This window comes from Brassica rapa, chromosome A09, assembly GCF_000309985.2.
Source record: "Brassica rapa cultivar Chiifu-401-42 chromosome A09, CAAS_Brap_v3.01, whole genome shotgun sequence".
Lineage (NCBI taxonomy): Eukaryota > Viridiplantae > Streptophyta > Magnoliopsida > Brassicales > Brassicaceae > Brassica > Brassica rapa.
In genome coordinates, this window is record NC_024803.2 from 10,194,524 (window position 1) to 10,213,486 (window position 18,963).

At 26.3% G+C, this 18,963-nt stretch overlaps 1 protein-coding gene and 1 long non-coding RNA gene across 2 annotated transcripts; one reads left to right on the top strand and one right to left on the bottom strand.

The window, feature by feature from the left end:
• The first annotated feature begins 1,309 nt into the window (after positions 1 to 1,309).
• On the top strand, positions 1,310 to 3,718 carry LOC103838543 (disease resistance protein RPP5-like). Its single transcript, XM_009114988.2, has 2 exons — positions 1,310 to 2,996; positions 3,604 to 3,718. The coding sequence occupies exons 1-2, from the start codon at positions 2,515 to 2,517 to the stop codon at positions 3,716 to 3,718; spliced, it is 597 nt and encodes a 198-aa protein (XP_009113236.1). The 5' UTR covers positions 1,310 to 2,514.
• Positions 3,719 to 4,025: 307 nt separating this feature from the next.
• On the bottom strand, positions 4,026 to 5,426 carry LOC117128456. Its single transcript, XR_004451755.1, has 2 exons — positions 4,608 to 5,426; positions 4,026 to 4,055 (listed from the first exon to the last, which is right to left on the bottom strand). It is a non-coding gene; the product is annotated as an uncharacterized LOC117128456 (long non-coding RNA).
• Positions 5,427 to 18,963: the final 13,537 nt, after the last annotated feature.

Consider the following 18,963-nt stretch of genomic DNA (forward strand, 5'->3'; position numbering starts at 1 on the left):
ATTATAAATAATTGTATGCCTTATATTTATTAAATGATAAACAGAAATTAATTTTAAATAATCTTAAAAATGAGAATTCAGATTTTTTTGGTATTTTAATTATAGTCATATTAAGTTCCACAAACATAAAAAAAAATTAAAAGCAAATTTAATATTATGAAAACAAATAATTTTAATAATGATATTTTATGAAAATATAAAATAGAAATATTTTATTACTTCAAAAATATATTTTATGTTATTGAACAATAATTTTTAAATGGAATATTTCTATTTTGTGAACTTTCTTTTTAATGAAATCATATTATATATACATATATTTTCGTTTTAAATTTGTTTTTAAAACTTTATAAATGTTTCCTTTTTTATTATATATGTTATTTAGAAAATTTTAAAAAGGAAAATAAAAAAATAATCAATAATAGTATTTAAATGTAATAATTTTAATTCATTAAGGGTATCACTGTAATCAACCATCATGAAAATTAACGTGAGCGCGACACATAAGAAACTGACTTCTCAAATAATATTAATAATTGTATGCCTTATATTTATTAAATGATAAACAGAAATTAATTTTAAATAATCTTAAAAATGAGAATTCAGATTTTTTTGGTATTTTAATTATAGTCATATTAAGTTCCACAAACATAAAAAAAAAATTAAAAGCAAATTTAATATTATGAAAACAAATAATTTTAATAATGATATTTTATGAAAATATAAAATAGAAATATTTTATTACTTCAAAAATATATTTTATGTTATTGAACAATAATTTTTAAATGGAATATTTCTATTTTGTGAACTTTCTTTTTAATGAAATCATATTATATATACATATATTTTCGTTTTAAATTTTTTTTTAAAACTTTATAAATGTTTCCTTTTTTATTATATATGTTATTTAGAAAATTTTAAAAAGGAAAATAAAAAAATAATCAATAATAGTATTTAAATGTAATAATTTTAATTCATTAAGGGTATCAGTGTAATCAACCATCATGAAAATTAACGTGAGCGCGACACATAAGAAACTGACTTCTCAAATAATATTAATAATTGTATGCCTTATATTTATTAAATGATAAACAGAAATTAATTTTAAATAATCTTAAAAATGAGAATTCAGATTTTTTTGGTATTTTAATTATAGTCATATTAAGTTCCACAAACATAAAAAAAAATTAAAAGCAAATTTAATATTATGAAAACAAATAATTTTAATAATGATATTTTATGAAAATATAAAATAGAAATATTTTATTACTTCAAAATATATTTTATGTTATTGAACAATAATTTTTAAATGGAATATTTCTATTTTGTGAACTTTCTTTTTAATGAAATCATATTATATATACATATATTTTCGTTTTAAATTTTTTTTAAAACTTTATAAATGTTTCCTTTTTTATTATATATGTTATTTAGAAAATTTTAAAAAGGAAAATAAAAAAATAATCAATAATAGTATTTAAATGTAATAATTTTAATTCATTAAGGGTATCAGTGTAATCAACCATCATGAAAATTAACGTGAGCGCGACACATAAGAAACTGACTTCTCAAATAATATTATAGAGATAAGTTTTGCAGTCATATATTTTTGGATTTTCTAAAACAGGATATAACAAAGTTGTTGTCAATGGTTTAATAAAAATTTCGTTTCACCAAAAAAAGAAGTTAATGTCCAACCATAAATCCGATTATGCAGTTTTTCTCTCACAAAATAATGATTTTGCTGTTTATATATGATACTTTTGTCAACTATATATGATTTATTTCTCTCACAAAAATAATCATTTGTCCCCAGAACAACTAATGCATTATCAACCGTAAACGGTAAATCTGAGTTATAGACATGAGATATTTTATAAAGTTTTGTTTGTTTAAGCAACCATATATATATTTATATCACGTTATTGATTTGTTAATATGAACTTATTATTTTATATGCTGATACAGCTTTTTAATTTAGTGCATTAACGTAGCATTCAGGGAGTACTATTTAAGTATTTTGTTTTTGGGATGGTGACCGTTTCAAAGAATGTTTTACTTCTTTTTCCTGATGCTTTACAACAACGGAAAAGTAACTAGAATACTTTTGATATAAAAGCATATACGTCTTTGAAGGTTTTTTTGTTTTCTCTTCAAACTACATGAAAGAAGACGCAAATACTTGCAAGTCAAAGAGAGAAAAAAAAACGTTTCAAAAATATTTGTTTCCCAAGTTTGGAATCACACCAAGTGTTTTCTTGAAGTCTAAATGTTAGAAAATGAAAGGTTGAATTCTTCCTTGAATACCAGCGAGAGAAGAACCAATATTTACAAACCATAGCTAAAACCATTATAAATAAACACATATATCTATTTCTTGCCAGTCTAAAACCAATTCTTCTTACGATCCATTACTGTTTCTTTTTTAAACAAGGTTAAATAAAAATAGTTCTCATAATCTCTGAATAATTCTTGTGATTTATTTCATTTTTCTCTTCAGTTCAAATTTGATCGATGCAACGTTTGTCAGTACCTTGTTCAAAAATCGCATGCACAAGATACTTAGCAAACCCAACCCTACGTAACCAAAACCCATGTGATATTTTCATCAATCATCGCGGGATCGATACCAAGAAGACTATTTCAGGCCTATTATATGATCGATTCACCAGTCTAGGTTTGAATTCTTTTTTGGATAGTAAGAATTTAAAGCCTGGGGATAAACTTTTCGTGGAGATCAATGCAGCAATCAAAGAATGCAGTGCTGGTATTGCGGTTTTTTCACCCCGTTACTGTGACTCTTACTTCTGTCTCCATGAACTCACCATGCTCATGGAGAGCAAGAAAAGAGTTATCCCAATCTTTTGCGATGTCAAGCCATCAGAACTATGCGTTAAGGACGACAGGACACGTCCAGCTGCCGAGATTCGGAGGTTCCGGTTGGCCCTCGAGGAAGCAAAATACACCGTAGGACTCACGTTTGATACATCTAATGGGTATGCTCTTGGGGTTCAATTTTTTTTATATGCAATACATAGTTTCATTTTTTTTCTAACTTATGTTAAACTAATTATCGGTAAGCTTAAGAGAATAAACATAAATATAACACTTTTTGTAGAACATTTTCGTTTATGTATTTATATAAATACAAATGGAATATTGATTGTGTTAACGTTTCGTATTTGAAGGTTTACAAAGAAAGTTCATTAAAACACCAGAAATATGCACTCATGTAGTACTAAGTATAGTTTTTGCCTAGCAAACACAACGTTTGAAACAGTCAAATATAATGTTTATAATTCATTAATTATTTCATAACCAATAAACTAATACGTAGCGCTAGCTTATCTACTTATAGAAGCTTTAAACAGTAGGATAACCCCGATGTCAGCTTAGAATGATCTTTGGTTATAAGAAAAACTTATGGTCTCTCATTGATTATTTCTTTTTTTTTATCATTGGTTATTGATTTTTTATATAGTAGAAAAATCGATATATGAACTTTGATGCTTGTCATGTTCAAAATAAAAACTTTGATGCTTGTCGGAAACCCTAAAAAGATAAGCTTGATAAAACTAACTTATGCGTAAAACTGTTGTGTAGAGACTGGTCAGAGTTCTTGGCCAAGGCATCGGATGCAGTCACGAATAACTTGTTAGACGTTGAAGAGGCGAGACTCCGGAGCATCAACCCTACGTACAAGCACATAGCTACATAGGTCAATCAATAATACAATAATAAATGAGACATAACAAAGCGTGTTTTCTTTTCTGTTTATTTAACTTAATTTGACAGTAGAAAATTCTTTTATTATTTTGATTTCTGAATAATCATTTTTCAATTAGCTTCAATCATGTAAGAATTTGATTAGTTATATTGATTATTATAAATTTTGTAAACATATTATCACACCAAATATGACAGATTGAATCAGTATTATTATTTATAAATGTGACTTTTTCAATACATCACTACAAGAAAATAGCGTAATTCTGATGGACATTCTGACGGAAAATGAAATCCTCGGAATATTCCGACGAATTTCCGAGGAAATTCTGAGGAAAACCAAAATTTGGGTTTCCTTGGCATTTCCTCGGAATATACCGATGAAATACCGAGGAAATAATATTCCTCGGAAAACACCGACGAATATCCGAGGATATATTATAGCCGCTACAGAGTCCTTGGGGAATTTTAAAAATTCCGAGGAAATTCCGAGGGATAATAGGATTTAGGTATTTCCTCGGAATAGTCCGAGACTTTTCCGAGGAAGTAGGGTTTATAAACCGAAAACAACGTTTTACGGTTTGAATAACACTTATATAACCTTTATTAAGTGTCGTCTTAGACTGATTATGAAATCAAAAATTTGTTTCTTACCCTATAATAAACACTTTTCCGATTGTATGAACGAAATCCCCACAACATAAGAGAAACACTTATACACTTTAATGAACGGTAAAGGGAATACGTACTTACAATTCGTTTTGAAATTTTTTTATTTCATGGTTTATGATCATCTATACAAAGATTCCTCAATGGTATGCATTGCATTTGTATAAGAAATGATATAGGACAAAAAAATTTGATGTTTTGAAACCCCAAACATGCGTTCCTCGGAATTTCCTCGGAATATTCCGAGGAAATTCCGAGGAAGTAGGGTTTTTAAACCGAAAACAACGTTTTGCGGTTTGAATAACACTTATATAACCCTTATTAAGTGTCTTAGAGTGATTATGGAGTCAAAAATTTGTTTCTTACCCTATAATAAACACTTTTCCGATTGTATGAACGAAATCCCCACAACATAAGAGAAACACTTATACACTTTAATGAACGGTAAAGGGAATACTTACAATTCGTTTTGAAATTTTGTTATTTCATGGTTTATGATCATCTATACAAAGATTCGTCAATGGTATGCATTGCATTTGTATAAGAAATGATATAGGGCAAAAAAATTTGATGTTTTGAAACCCCAAACATGCGTTCCTCGGAATATTCCGAGGAAATTCCGAGGAACACTTGTTTTTCCTCGGAATATTCCGAGGAAATTCCGAGGAAGTAGGGTTTTTAAACCGAAAACAACGTTTTGCGGTTTGAATAACACTTATATAACCCTTATTAAGTGTCTTAAAGTGATTATGAAGTCATAAATTTGTTTCTTACCCTATAATAAACACTTTTCCGATTGTATGAACGAAATCCCCACAACATAAGAGAAGCACTTATACACTTTAATGAACGGTAAAGGGAATACTTACAATTCGTTTTGAAATTTTGTTATTTCATGGTTTATGATCATCTATACAAAGATTCCTCAATGGTATGCATTGCATTTGTATAAGAAATGATATAGGGCAAAAAAAATTTGATGTTTTGAAACCCCAAACATGCGTTCCTCGGAATTTCCTCGGAATATTCCGAGGAAATTCCGAGGAAGTAGGGTTTTTAAACCGAAAACAATGTTTTGCGGTTTGAATAACACTTATATAACCCTCATTAAGTGTCTTAGAGTGATTATGAAGTCAAAAATTTGTTTCTTACCCTATAATAAACACTTTTCCGATTGTATGAACGAAATCCCCACAACATAAGAGAAACACTTATACACTTTAATGAACGGTAAAGGGAATACTAACAATTCGTTTTGAAATTTTGTTATTTCATGGTTTATGATCATCTATACAAAGATTCCTCAATGGTATGCATTGCATTTGTATAAAAAATGATATAGGGCAAAAAAAATTGATTTTTTGAAACCCCAAACTTGTGTTCCTCGGAATTTCCTCGGAATATTCCGAGGAAATTCCGATGGATATTTAAGTGGCCGTCGGAATTTCTTCGGAATATTTTCATTTAACCGGGCAAACAAGCCGCCAAATATTTCGCGAAAATTGAAATTGAAAATACCGAGGAAATTCCGACGGATAGTTTCCGTCGGACCCTAGGTTTTATAGAAACGAAACACTTCTTCTTCCTCCGGCGATCTCTCTCTTCTTCCGGCGATTTCCCCCTTCTCTCGCGACGATCTCTCCGGCGAATCCTCTCTATTCCTACACAAATCATGTAAGGACCCTATCTCACTCTCTTAGGTTCTATTTGTTAGGTTCTTAAGTAGATTTGATGATTTTGTTAGATTTTTGTTAGGGTGATTGGTTAGGATTGTGATTTGGTTGTGTAATAGGTTTAGAATTGTGATTTGGTTGGATAATTTGTTGTGTTGAATTGATTTAGAACTTTTTTATAAATGTTTTTATTATTTTTGTATTTATAAAATCGATTTTGGATTTTACAAACCGTTTTTTGTATATAAATTCGATTTTTGGATTTATAAAAGATGATTTCATATTTATAAAAATATTTATATTTATTAAAACTAATTTTGTATTTATAAAACATTTTTTTGATTTATAAACACTATTTTATTATTTTTTGTATTTATAAAAACTATTTTTAAATATACAAAACGTTTTTTTGTATATAAATTTGATTTTTGGATTTATAAAAGATGATTTCATATTTATAAAAATATTTATATTTATTAAAACTAATTTTGTATTTATAAAACATTTTTTTTTTATTTATAAACACTATTTTATTATTTTTTGTATTTATAAAAACTATTTTGTTTTTAAAAAAGATGATTTCATATCTATAAAAATATTTATATTTATAAAACTAATTTTGTATTTATAAAACATTTTTTTGATTTATAAACACTATTTTATTATTTTTCGTATTTATAAAAACTATTTTGTATTTATAAAAAGATGATTTCATATTTATAAAAATATTTATATTTATAAAACTAATTTTGTATTTATAAAACATTTTTGATTTATAAACACTATTTTATTATTTTTTTGTATTTATAAAAACTATTTTGTATTTATAAAAAGATGATTTCATATTTATAAAAATATTTATATTTATAAAACTAATTTTGTATTTATAAAACATTTTTTGATTTATAAACACTATTTTCTTATTTTTTGTATTTATAAAAACTATTTTGTATTTATAGAAAGATGATTTCATATTTATAAAAATATTTATATTTATAAAACTAATTTTGTATTTATAAAACATTTTTTTTATTTATAAACACTATTTTATTATTTTTCGTATTTATAAAAACTATTTTGTATTTATAAAAAGATGATTTCATATTTATAAAAATATTTATATTTATAAAACTAATTTTGTATTTATAAAACATTTTTGATTTATAAACACTATTTTATTATTTTTTGTATTTATAAAAACTATTTTGTATTTATAAAAAGATGATTTCATATTTATAAAAATATTTATATTTATAAAACTAATTTTGTATTTATAAAACATTTTTTTGATTTATAAACACTATTTTCTTATTTTTTGTATTTATAAAAACTATTTTGTATTTATAGAAAGATGATTTAATATTTATAAAAATATTTATATTTATAAAACTAATTTTGTATTTATAAAACATTTTTTGATTTATAAAACCTATTTTATTATTTTTGTATTTATAAAAACTATTTTTAAATATACAAAACGTTTTTTGTATATAAATTTGATTTTTGTATATATAAAAAATATTTTTAAATATGTTTTTCAATTAATATTTATTAAAACTATTTTTAAATATGTTTTCTATTTCAATTATAATTTTATATTTTCGAATTTCAATTTTATAAAATAAATTTATAATTTTTTTTTTAATTTTGGAAATATTCCGAGGAAGTGTATCCCTCGGGATATTCCGACGACAACTTCCTCGGAATATTCCGAGGAAGTGCTCCCTCGGTATATTCTGAGGACTTATCCGACGAACTGGTGGTCCTCGGAGTTTCCTCGGAAATTCATTTCCTCGGAATTCCGTCGGAAATTTCCGAGGGAATTCCGAGGAAATATGAATTTCCGAAGAGATATTTCCGAGGACTTTTTTCGTCGGTATGTCCTCGGAATAACGTTATTCCGACGACATACCGACGATTTTTTCCTTCAGTATGCCGATGTTTTCTTGTAGTGCATGTATGATATGTTTAGGGTATGACATGCTTGTGGTATGGCATATTGAATTAATATTACTCAAGTACCCTAAGCTTTTTTATGGTACGAGACGACATGTTTGTGGTATGACATATTGAATCAATATTAATCAAGTGTCTTAAGTTGTTCATGGTATGACATGTTTGTCTCAACACAAGCTTTTTATTTTCTAACTCTAGTGCTCAATGCTTATATTAGTTGAATGTTATAGAAAAGAGTGCATATTTTATATGGATTTGTAACATCCCAATTTACAGAAAACATTAAAAAAAATGTTTATTGGAACGAGGGTAGTATGTTATTGCAATTTTGGGGATATTATATAGAGAATATTACATCTAAAGTCAGTTTTAAGTTTTTATTAACATAATAAGACAATGCTATTAGGGTAGTTTTGTTTAACCAAACTCATCTTATTGTTACAAACTAACCAAATGAGTCTCGATTTAAGTGTTTATTGTTTTAACTAAATATAATATATGTTTTTGCTTTATTTAACATAAACTCTTTTTGACAAACAAAAAAAGTGGATCCCACATATCTTTGTTCTTCGTCTTCTTCCTTTTACGTTCTCAACAATTTTTTTGTAAAATGAAATCTGTTTCCTCAGATTATTTTTTTCAAGAAAAATTTAGTCAATTATTATCTCTATTATTATATCTATCTTTTGAAATATGTCAAGTTATATTTTTAATGGTGGCACTCAGCTGTGGCGATTTGGAACAAATTGCTCAACACATCCGAAAAAAACAGTTATGTTCGAACTTTTGAATGAGAAACCGTAAATTAGAATTGAAATCTATCAGATCTGGAAAAATACATTAAAAACAAGTGAAGAATGTAAAGAATCGTAAAAATAGGTGAGAGAGGCGGAAATTAAGGCTTTTGGTCGACAATGACCAAGAAAGAAGACGAGAGCATTTTCGTAAATTTCTATTATTAATGAAAAAAATAAAAATAAAAATTTCGTATGTACATTACTTTTAAATTGTACATATGTACACCTAATTTTGTATTATACATCAAAGTGATTGGGTACACATCTTGGCTTTTTGTAGGTTTTCTATCAAAATAACTAAGCATATGCGACTTCATGAACTCACGATAATGTTAACACAATGTACATGTGATTTTTTTCCTTCATCCTATGTACACACATTGGATTACAACGTTTTAAATGGTATGTAAGGAAGAAAAGTTGAACGCCCTTTTATACAGTGTGATATGTAAATCGATGTAGAGCCAATTCGCGCAGCCCTTTTGTACATATGGATATGTAAACCGTTGTACAGCTAGTTGACACATACCTTTTTGTACATGTGGATATGTAAAGCGATGTACACATATATAGCATTAAAACATTGTACATGTGGAAATTTTGAACAAAATGAGAATACATGATTCTACGATACATTGCATTAGTAATATATAATGTACACATGTAAATATTGTACACATATAGGTTATTTTTGTGTACATTTTTTGACGAGTACACATGTACATCGAAAATGAAACAATATATGCGAAGAGGTTTTACACATATAGGTGGATTGGTGTACATAATAAATAGCTCAAGTCAAACTAAAAATGGTGTACACGACAATAGGTGCACACATGATTTTGTGTTTTATTCATATGTAATGTACACATGTTGTCTTTGTACACATGTACTATGTGCACATGTTGTTTTTGTAATATAAAATGTACACAAGTACATAAATTGTCTTTGTAATATACAATGTACACATTGCCTTAGTAATATACAATGTACACATGTTGTTTTTGTACACATGTTATCATGTACACATGTACATATATTACATGTTGTACATTTACTGAATGGCATTTTACTAAATATATCTTCGTCTTCCCCAGATTTTCTAGGGTTTCCTGCAACAAACATTGCGGCCACCATTGATTTCTTTCATGTATTTTGCATTCTTTTCGTTTACGTGTAGATTACACTTCAAGATTGTTTATTATCACTTCTAAACTGATTTTTAACTTTAGATTTTGAAATTTTGGTGAGATTTGGCCATTGTTGCTCAAGCTTCATCATGCAACTGAAGCGACGACCACCGCAGCTGATTCCGAGCATCACGACCACCACAAGCTATTGTCGGAGTGTAAAAGAGATTAAAAAAAATAAACCAAATCTGGTTTGGTCTAAATTAGATCCAACAAAACTTTTGGAATTTAAAATTCAAAACCTTAACTAGAAAACCCAACTAACTGTGAAAAAAGAAACCAAACTCAAAAAGGAAACGAACCAAGTCACATCCCACCAACCTCAAGTTAGCAAAAACTGTCCCAATAGAAGAAACTGTCTTATCTTGTAATAAAAACTTGGAAACTACCCTGTAGTGTAAAACATATTATATATATGTGATGTTAGGCACTTGGGATTAAACAGCAGCATGGGTAAGTTAAAAAGAAAGAAGAAAAAAATGCAAGAAGAATCGATGACGAAACCACAATCCAAAAATCAATTGTACATTCAGGTACATTTAAGAAAAAACATGCAAAGTCTGGAACGGATTAAAAAGCAGGTACACAAGGAGACGAGAATGAAGAAATACATGTACAGATAATGATGTCTTTTTTGCCAAATACAGATAATGATGTTTCAGAATTAGATGATCATGTGGATGATTTTGTTAACAAAGAGCATGATGAAGTTGTCGATGAGAAGGTCAGAAGTGTACAGAATGAAAAACTTCCCACATATGTTTCTGATCCAAGTAATTGGAAAATTTGATATGATATTAAAAGATTTATTGGTAGCCTATGGTCTATCCACAGGGCTATTTACTAATGCTTTTAGTGATTTTATGCTATTTTTGGCTTTTTAATCTACTAAAAAACGTGATGTATTATTAATTTATTCATTTAATCAAAAAGAATAATGCCTATTTTTATTTTTGAATAGAGATTCTAACAGATATGCACCCGTGCTGAAGGCTTAAGTCCAAAAATTGTCTTTCTATTATTTACAAAAACTATTATTGTATCAATAAAAAAATGTTTATTGAATCTATCAATCTAAAACATGCAGTATGTCCGATTTCACCAGTCGTACTTACTAGTTTTTTCACTAGGAAAAACGCTAATATGGCAAAGGTTTTTGAGATTCACTATTATGGACGACATTGTATAGACACGCTAAACAAAATCATATACTAGATTGAAAGAGTCAGAGGAGAAAATAAATTAGAAGATGAAGATGTTTTTCTCTGTTGATTTTCGGGTGACAATTTCATGGAGAAATTCGGTACAAACCAAACATATGGTCTCTCATTCGGATATCTCATGAAGTGTACAACTGGTGTATATTTAACACAATACCAAAATATTCAGTCCTCACATGGTTTGTGATGAAAACCATTTGGCATCATGAGCCAAGCTAAAAATGGAGTTCAGAAAACATAAGAACATGTATTATACGCAAAAAATAAATTGATAAACCATCTGTTTTCACATATGTCATTTAGAAGAAAAAAATGGAGAAAAACGTTAAAAAAAAACAAGAAAACAATACAATATAGGGAAAATCTCCCTAAAAGTCTTTAAAAAGTTTTATGACCAAAATAATTCACAAAGAAGAAAACGACTAAAATAACAATTATTAAAAATATATATCCTTAATAAATAAAACATTTTTTTCATATATAAATAAATATTTATTTTCATATTTTTATTTTTATTTTATAACATAAATCTTATATTCTATATCCTGAACCCTAATTCAACCTTTTACGACTATTCTAAGATATTCTCAATAATTTATATCTACAAATATCGTATCTCTCACACACACGTAAGCAAATGTTCTTGTGATTATAGAAAAATAAATTGTCTAAGTAATATAGTCAAAAATAATTTCAGAAAAGAAATTGATCAACATAATATAATAACTTAGCGAATGTTAAAAAAAAAACATAATATAATAATGTACATAACTTTTAGTAAAACATAATAACAATATAAACCAATAGTCTTTCTCAAGAAAATAAAATATCAACCAATAACTTGGTGATAAGATTTATTTTTTAAAACAAGTTGTTGTTCTATGTTCGAGTCCTAGCATAAACTAAATACTATTGTTGACCAAACGAATGTAGTCATAACTTACGTATAATTAGAAACTAGAATAGAACCCGCGCCATGTGCGGCAAAGTTTCATTTTAAACATTAATTTTGTGTGGCTAAGTTTCATTTTAAACATTTATTTTGTTTTATAGATTCTTTGAGTTAGTTTTTCTTTATCTTCTAGAAGGTTCGAATGTTGTCATTGGGATCTAAAAGTCGAATATAAGTCGTTGTATACGAAGTGTGAACCAGAAGTCGATATCAATCTAACTCTAAATAAGTCATCCTAAACTACTAATCTTAATCTTAATTTTCCATTTCATCTAGTTTTAATTGGTTAGAGATATTTTATAAATATTTTATATAATGAAATTTAAATGGATTAGATGAAACGTGTTTGATAGTTTAAAATTAAAATATAATATATAAAGTCCAAAATATAATTCTAATTTAATAGATTAGATATTTTTTAATATTTTTTTTATTTCAAATACAAATGAATATTTTAAAAAAATTCTAACAAAATATTTTAAACTTTTATTTCCAAAAATTAATTAATTTAAATTTAACTATCAGTAAAATATAATTAAATTATTTTATGTGATTTTAATTTTATTTTTAAATAAAAACTGAATTGATTTTATTTTAATTTTATTTTAATGATAATCATAAGTTAAAAACTTATTAATTACGAAATAAATTGCAAATAAAGTTTTTAAATATTTTATTTGAATTTTATAAAGAAAGTTGCTTATTTGTATTTCAAATAAAAGATTAATATATTAATGATAGGGATAATTTGAAAAATAGCCTGTTTGTAGTTTGAAATTTGGAGAATATACTTGTATTTTTAAGTTTTGAAAACTATACTCTTTGAAATGTGATAAGACATTTTAATCCAAATTTGAATAAAAAGTATACGGTCTCTGACAACTAAAATACGTATTTGAATATTGTTAATGTTTATATGATAATACACTTTTTGTGATTTCGTGTACCTTCGTAAATTCTCGCAGTAGCTAGGAAGTTTTTTTTTATCAGAACATCATCAAAGTATAGAATTGGTGCTAGTAGCTTATTGGATGTATGTACTTATTTACTTCATTCTGTCAATTTCAGAGGAAATCTATCCTAAGTTATTGTGGACATTGAGTTGTGTTCATGTATGGTGTGCTAAGCATTTTATACATGCTTTGGGAACTTGATTTGACGTCTCTGAGATACAGAGAACTGGCACGTAGAAGATCCATCACTCATGAAACATATCGAAACATATACATAGATCATTGTACTGTATAAAGGATATTACTTTTGATGTCTTCTGAATCTAAAGAAAAACAAAAGACTATAGAAAGTTTATTCGGACTTTCTGTCAATTGATGTAGTAATAACCGTCACCTTAACATGATAAAGCTACACACTTCTAGATGTTGGCTAGACAAAGAGACGATGTCAACAAGATTACATGATGAGAATATACAAAATCAAATTACATCCAAAAACATTGATACAAAATAATACACATATAAGCGCTACAAAAATGGAGAACTAGAGGAAGAAGAAGATGATACAAATAAATGGATACACAGAAGAAATATTGGGAGAAATAAGGAGATAGAGATGAGATAATGGAAAGTGTTATTTTAGTATTTTTATCAAAATAAATGCAAAATATAGTATTACGTAGATTTAGGAGTATTATCTAAAAGATAATAATCTGTAAAATAATTATATATATTCAGATCGGACAAATTAGTCATTTAACATACATAAAAGTGTATTTTTCTAGAAAGATAAATCAAAGTGTAGTTTTCAAAATAAAATCTCAGATAAATGTATTTTTCCAAATTTTCTCTTAATGATATTGTAATTAAATTATGTAGAATTCAATAATTTTTTAAGACATGGTCCAAATAAAAGATAACACATAAAAAAGTCATAAGATTCTAATTTAATAAATTAGATATTACATAATTTTAAATATAATATAAATATATATATATATATATACTGAATTTTCTTACGTGTTTTAATTTTGTATTCACATTTTTTTTTAGTTTAATTATAATTACATTTTAAATTAGAAATAATTTTATAAGTTTAATGAAAGTTTATATAGATATTACAGATGAAAATCAAAATAGTTAACCCACCATTTTAACATCTTTCAAATTATATCTAATTTTATTTTAATGTTTTAAATATAAAACAAAATAACTTTTTTTCTTAACACATCATATTTATATTTCCTAAAATATAGGTAGGCACGATTTTTTTATATTTTAAAGTGCTAATACATTTAATATATAACAGATAAATAATTAAAAAAAAAAGATTATGTCTGATTTTCTGTTTAAATGTTGTATATAAAATGATTAATATAAATTATAAAATAAAACATGTTAAACAAATGGTCCTACAATGACTTTTAAACAGTAGATAAAAAGTAAGACCCTAAATTAATAGATTAGATATAGGATAGTCATCAGTATGGCCTCGTTGGAGATTAGTTGAATAGTGATCCATATACCACGGTCAATTCGGAAAAAAAAAACATCAAAAAAATATTTCTTCATTTTCATAAAAATGTTATTTTAACATTTTTTCAATAAAATATCTAATCCATTAAAAGTGAAGTACAAATAAAAAATACCCCTAACTTTTCCTAAAGAATTACAATCTTATGCCACTAAAATAATAAATATTAATTAACTATAAATCAATTAATACATTTATAACAAAATAATTGGATTATTCGCTTACCAAAAAAAACTTCACGTGTACATATACACAATCCTTAACAATAATAATAAACCAATTGGTTTATAGAGATGTATCTAAAATTATACAAACCTTCACGATTGGTTGGTTTATACCTATATGGCTATATCTAACATTTATTTCATGATCGAATGAAACCTGTGCTTTGAGAGATAGTATAAGCAAACTTATACGAACAATAACATCAAAAAGTTTACAAAAAATAAAACAATAACATCAAAACCTTTGTTTGGTCACAATAAATATATAACTTATAAGTTAGTAGCATGTTTTGTGTATGACAATAAAATACAATAAAAATGAACCGTTTCTGAAATGTTGTATAGTGTTACACACTCTTATACAAACAAAAATGTTTACTGCAATTTTTTTATAGTTAGTATTAAAATTTATGACACGTTTGATTTTCTTTTACTATATTTAAATTGTAAGATAAAAAATCAGTTATTGAAATTCCTCAAAATAAGGTGACTACATTTAAACTAATTTGAAGTTTAAAATTGTTTTCAACTATATATTTTTACGAGATTTTAATATAGACCATATCTTTTTATATATGTACTTTACTATTTCTACAATTTATAGTATTAGAATATTTGAAAATTAAATAACAGTGGATAATTTTTTTTTTCTTTCTGTAACCACAATCCACCTATCAACGTTACTATTTAATTTTCATTTTACATCTTCATGCAAAAAAAATATTTTAACATTTTTAGAATTATGTATACAAAACTTTTTTTCTTCGTATTACCTATCATTATATCCACTCTAATAATTTATCTAATTAAATCAATGTACACTGAAAGAGAAATTTATCTATCATTATATCTATTCTAATAGCATATCTAACTAAATCAATTCAAATTGAAAGAGAAAAAACTATATCTGATATACTACCTTTTAAAAGAAAAATCATTGAAATATAATTGAATTTTTAACCGAGTTTTTCATAAAAATCGGTTCTTCAGTTCTAACAATTTTATCTTTTTTGCCAATTTTATTTGATCAACACAAAGGTGTTTTAGGAACAACATGTACCTGACAAAGCAAAAGAGTCACGGCTGAACCATTCTAACAAACCGATCCAACTAAAGAAACAATGCATATCATTTTGTTTGCCTAAATATCTAAAAGCAATATACTAACATGTAAACATAGTTAAAATATCATGATCGATCTTAATTATTTTTTAAAAAAATAAAAAAGTTAAAAAAGTTATCCGTGCGGACGCACGGGTCAAAATCTAGTTAAATTTGATTCAGAAGAAAATGTATTTTTTTTACTATTGCTACTTTGTTTATGACTGATTTTCTAAAAACAGTTGAGCAAATATGAAAAAGTGTATACGTTCTCACGACTTCAATCCATCCTTGGTATGCTTGCTTGAGTCTTTTGTCATGTAGAGACACAATCGTGTTCTTCACTTGTCTGCCGATTGCCCGAAAGAGAACTTCTGGTGTTCGCGATATGTCATCATGCTTTCTAACGTTTCTTTCCCTCTAAAATAGCAGCCTGAAATACATAGCGAACCAGGAATTGGGAGACGAATGAGGTTGTTGACTGCGTGAGATAGTGAACAATGTCGTCCCATTCCATAGAGTTATTTTAATAGAAGCGTTGTAACATTTTTCATAATTACATAAAAAGAGTTATTTTATAATTCTTATATAATATATACTCTAAATTTAAAATTAATTGTAAAATACATTGTTTTACAAACTATTTTATTTATTTCAAATGTTATTGATGGAATATTTGTAGTTAATAAAATATAAATTTATCCCAATCAGTTATTTCAATCAGTTTGCGGGGAAAATGTCAAATAACATTTTTTTGTAAGATGAATGGAATATATTTTTGCTGAACAATTCATAAGACTAGATGTACTTTAATTAAGACTAGACGTACTTCTTTTTTTAAACCAAGACTAGAAGTCTGACTGGTTCAAACGCAGCAGTTGCGGTTGCGTGAGTTTGCGGATGCGGGTGGTTACAGTTTTAAGAGATTTGTACGACTGGATATGCGGTTAGAAATTGGTGCGTTTGTAAGATACTTATGATTGGTTAACTACGAAATACAACAGCAGTTAAATATAAATTAATAATATTTATATTTTATATAATTATAAAAAATATCAAAAATCATAATATTATAATAAATATAAAAATTATATTTACAAAGTTATAGTTTTAAATTTTTTTAAATTATAGAAAATATTTTTATTTTAAAATTTTATAATATTAATTAAAATATAATAGATATATTTTAGTATTTTTATAATTTCAATTTAAAATTTTTATTAAATATTTTTATTTTTGTATTTATATTGTTTTAAAAAAAAAGAAAAAAAATTATCTTCCTGCAACCGCAAACGCTAGCTGGAACCAGCTTTTGAATTTATGAGGTTTAGAGCGGTTTGAAGCGGTTTGGAACGGTTTGAGTGATTGTTGCAAAACGCCAACAACCACTACCAATTGCAAAAGCTTCGTTTGCGGGTGGTAACGGGAAAACCAGTAATAACTTGATGTAATTTATCTGTAGGAAACATTCAAAACCGTTAAAAGCAAGATTTTCCCTTAATTTATGAAGAGATGTCGGGTCTGACTGGTGACCATTCGGGAAACAAGAGGAACGGATTAAAAAGGAATGTTCGGGAATAAAATAGCAGGAATGAAAAGGAATGGTCGTTCCTTATCACTTTTAACAAGGAATACTTTTGTTCTTTTATTCTCTACTAAAAAAGGAATGAAAGGGAATGATAGGGAATTATTATTCCTTGTGAATGGTGATTTTTTTTAGGAACGTTAGGGAATGCATTATTCCTCGCCGTTCCCTGGTCACCATTCATACCCGTCGTGATTTCGTAAAGCTTTTTCCCGCATTGACTTTCTTTGTCTTTTTGATATTTTTGTTTAATGCCCAGATTTAACATTAAATTAAGAAAAAATAACAGTAATACTCCATGTGACAAGCTTAATTCATCGTTTCCTGTCACCGTAAGCTTCGTTCGACACAACATAATAAAAACTCAAGTCAACATGTCTCCTTCACGCAGTGCCGGCCTTGAATATTTACAGACCGGAAGCAAATTATAAAAATAAAGCCCATTCATAACTAGAAATATTAATTAATCTATTTTATATATTAAAACAGAAATCACAACTTTGAATGTGATTTTTTTTATAAGGCCTTATTTCTAGAAAAACATGTTATATTTAATCTTTAATTTTATTATTTAAATTTTGGACCTAACAGAAATTTTTATTGGACTATGTATAATTAGATTTAACTAATAAATGATCCATTGGATTTATAGATAGTATAAATTAAATATATATATAATTTAATGTTGTAATACTATACCTCTATATATTAAATATTTAAATATTTGTCGATGTTAACTTTTAAAATTATAAAGATTTTTTAAATAACAAAAATTATATTATCTAACAATGATTAATCTTTACTATCTTAATCCAATGAAAACAAATTTTAAACTATATAGTTTATTTTAAAAATTAAACAAAACTAAGTGTTTAATTATTTACTCGATAATATAAATCTACGAAACGAAAAGTTTAATTTTTTAAAAAAAATATAAATTTTTAAAATGTTTCAATATCCTTGAATATGACAACAAAACAATATTTTACTAATCTTTATATATATAGTTACGATTTTAATAATTAAATAATAATCCGAAAATATATACAAATACATGTGAATGTTTGAAACAATCTATTCAATGAAAAAAATATACCGTAAACTTATTAGGTTTTAAAAATTGATAGACACATATACCAATTTAGAATTAAAAACAAAATATTTATATAAAATTAAATGAAAACAAAACCCGTGCGGTTGCACGGATCGGGATCTAGTTGTTATTAAATGATATATATTAAAATGTACGTGTACGAAGAAAATGGTATTGAAGTCAATCGAACTCATCACCTTGCATTTCCAAAACAAGTACATTAACCAGTAGACTAACTAAGGATTCTTGTGAACATTTGGCCGGAAATTATGTTTAAAAACCAAGGGCCG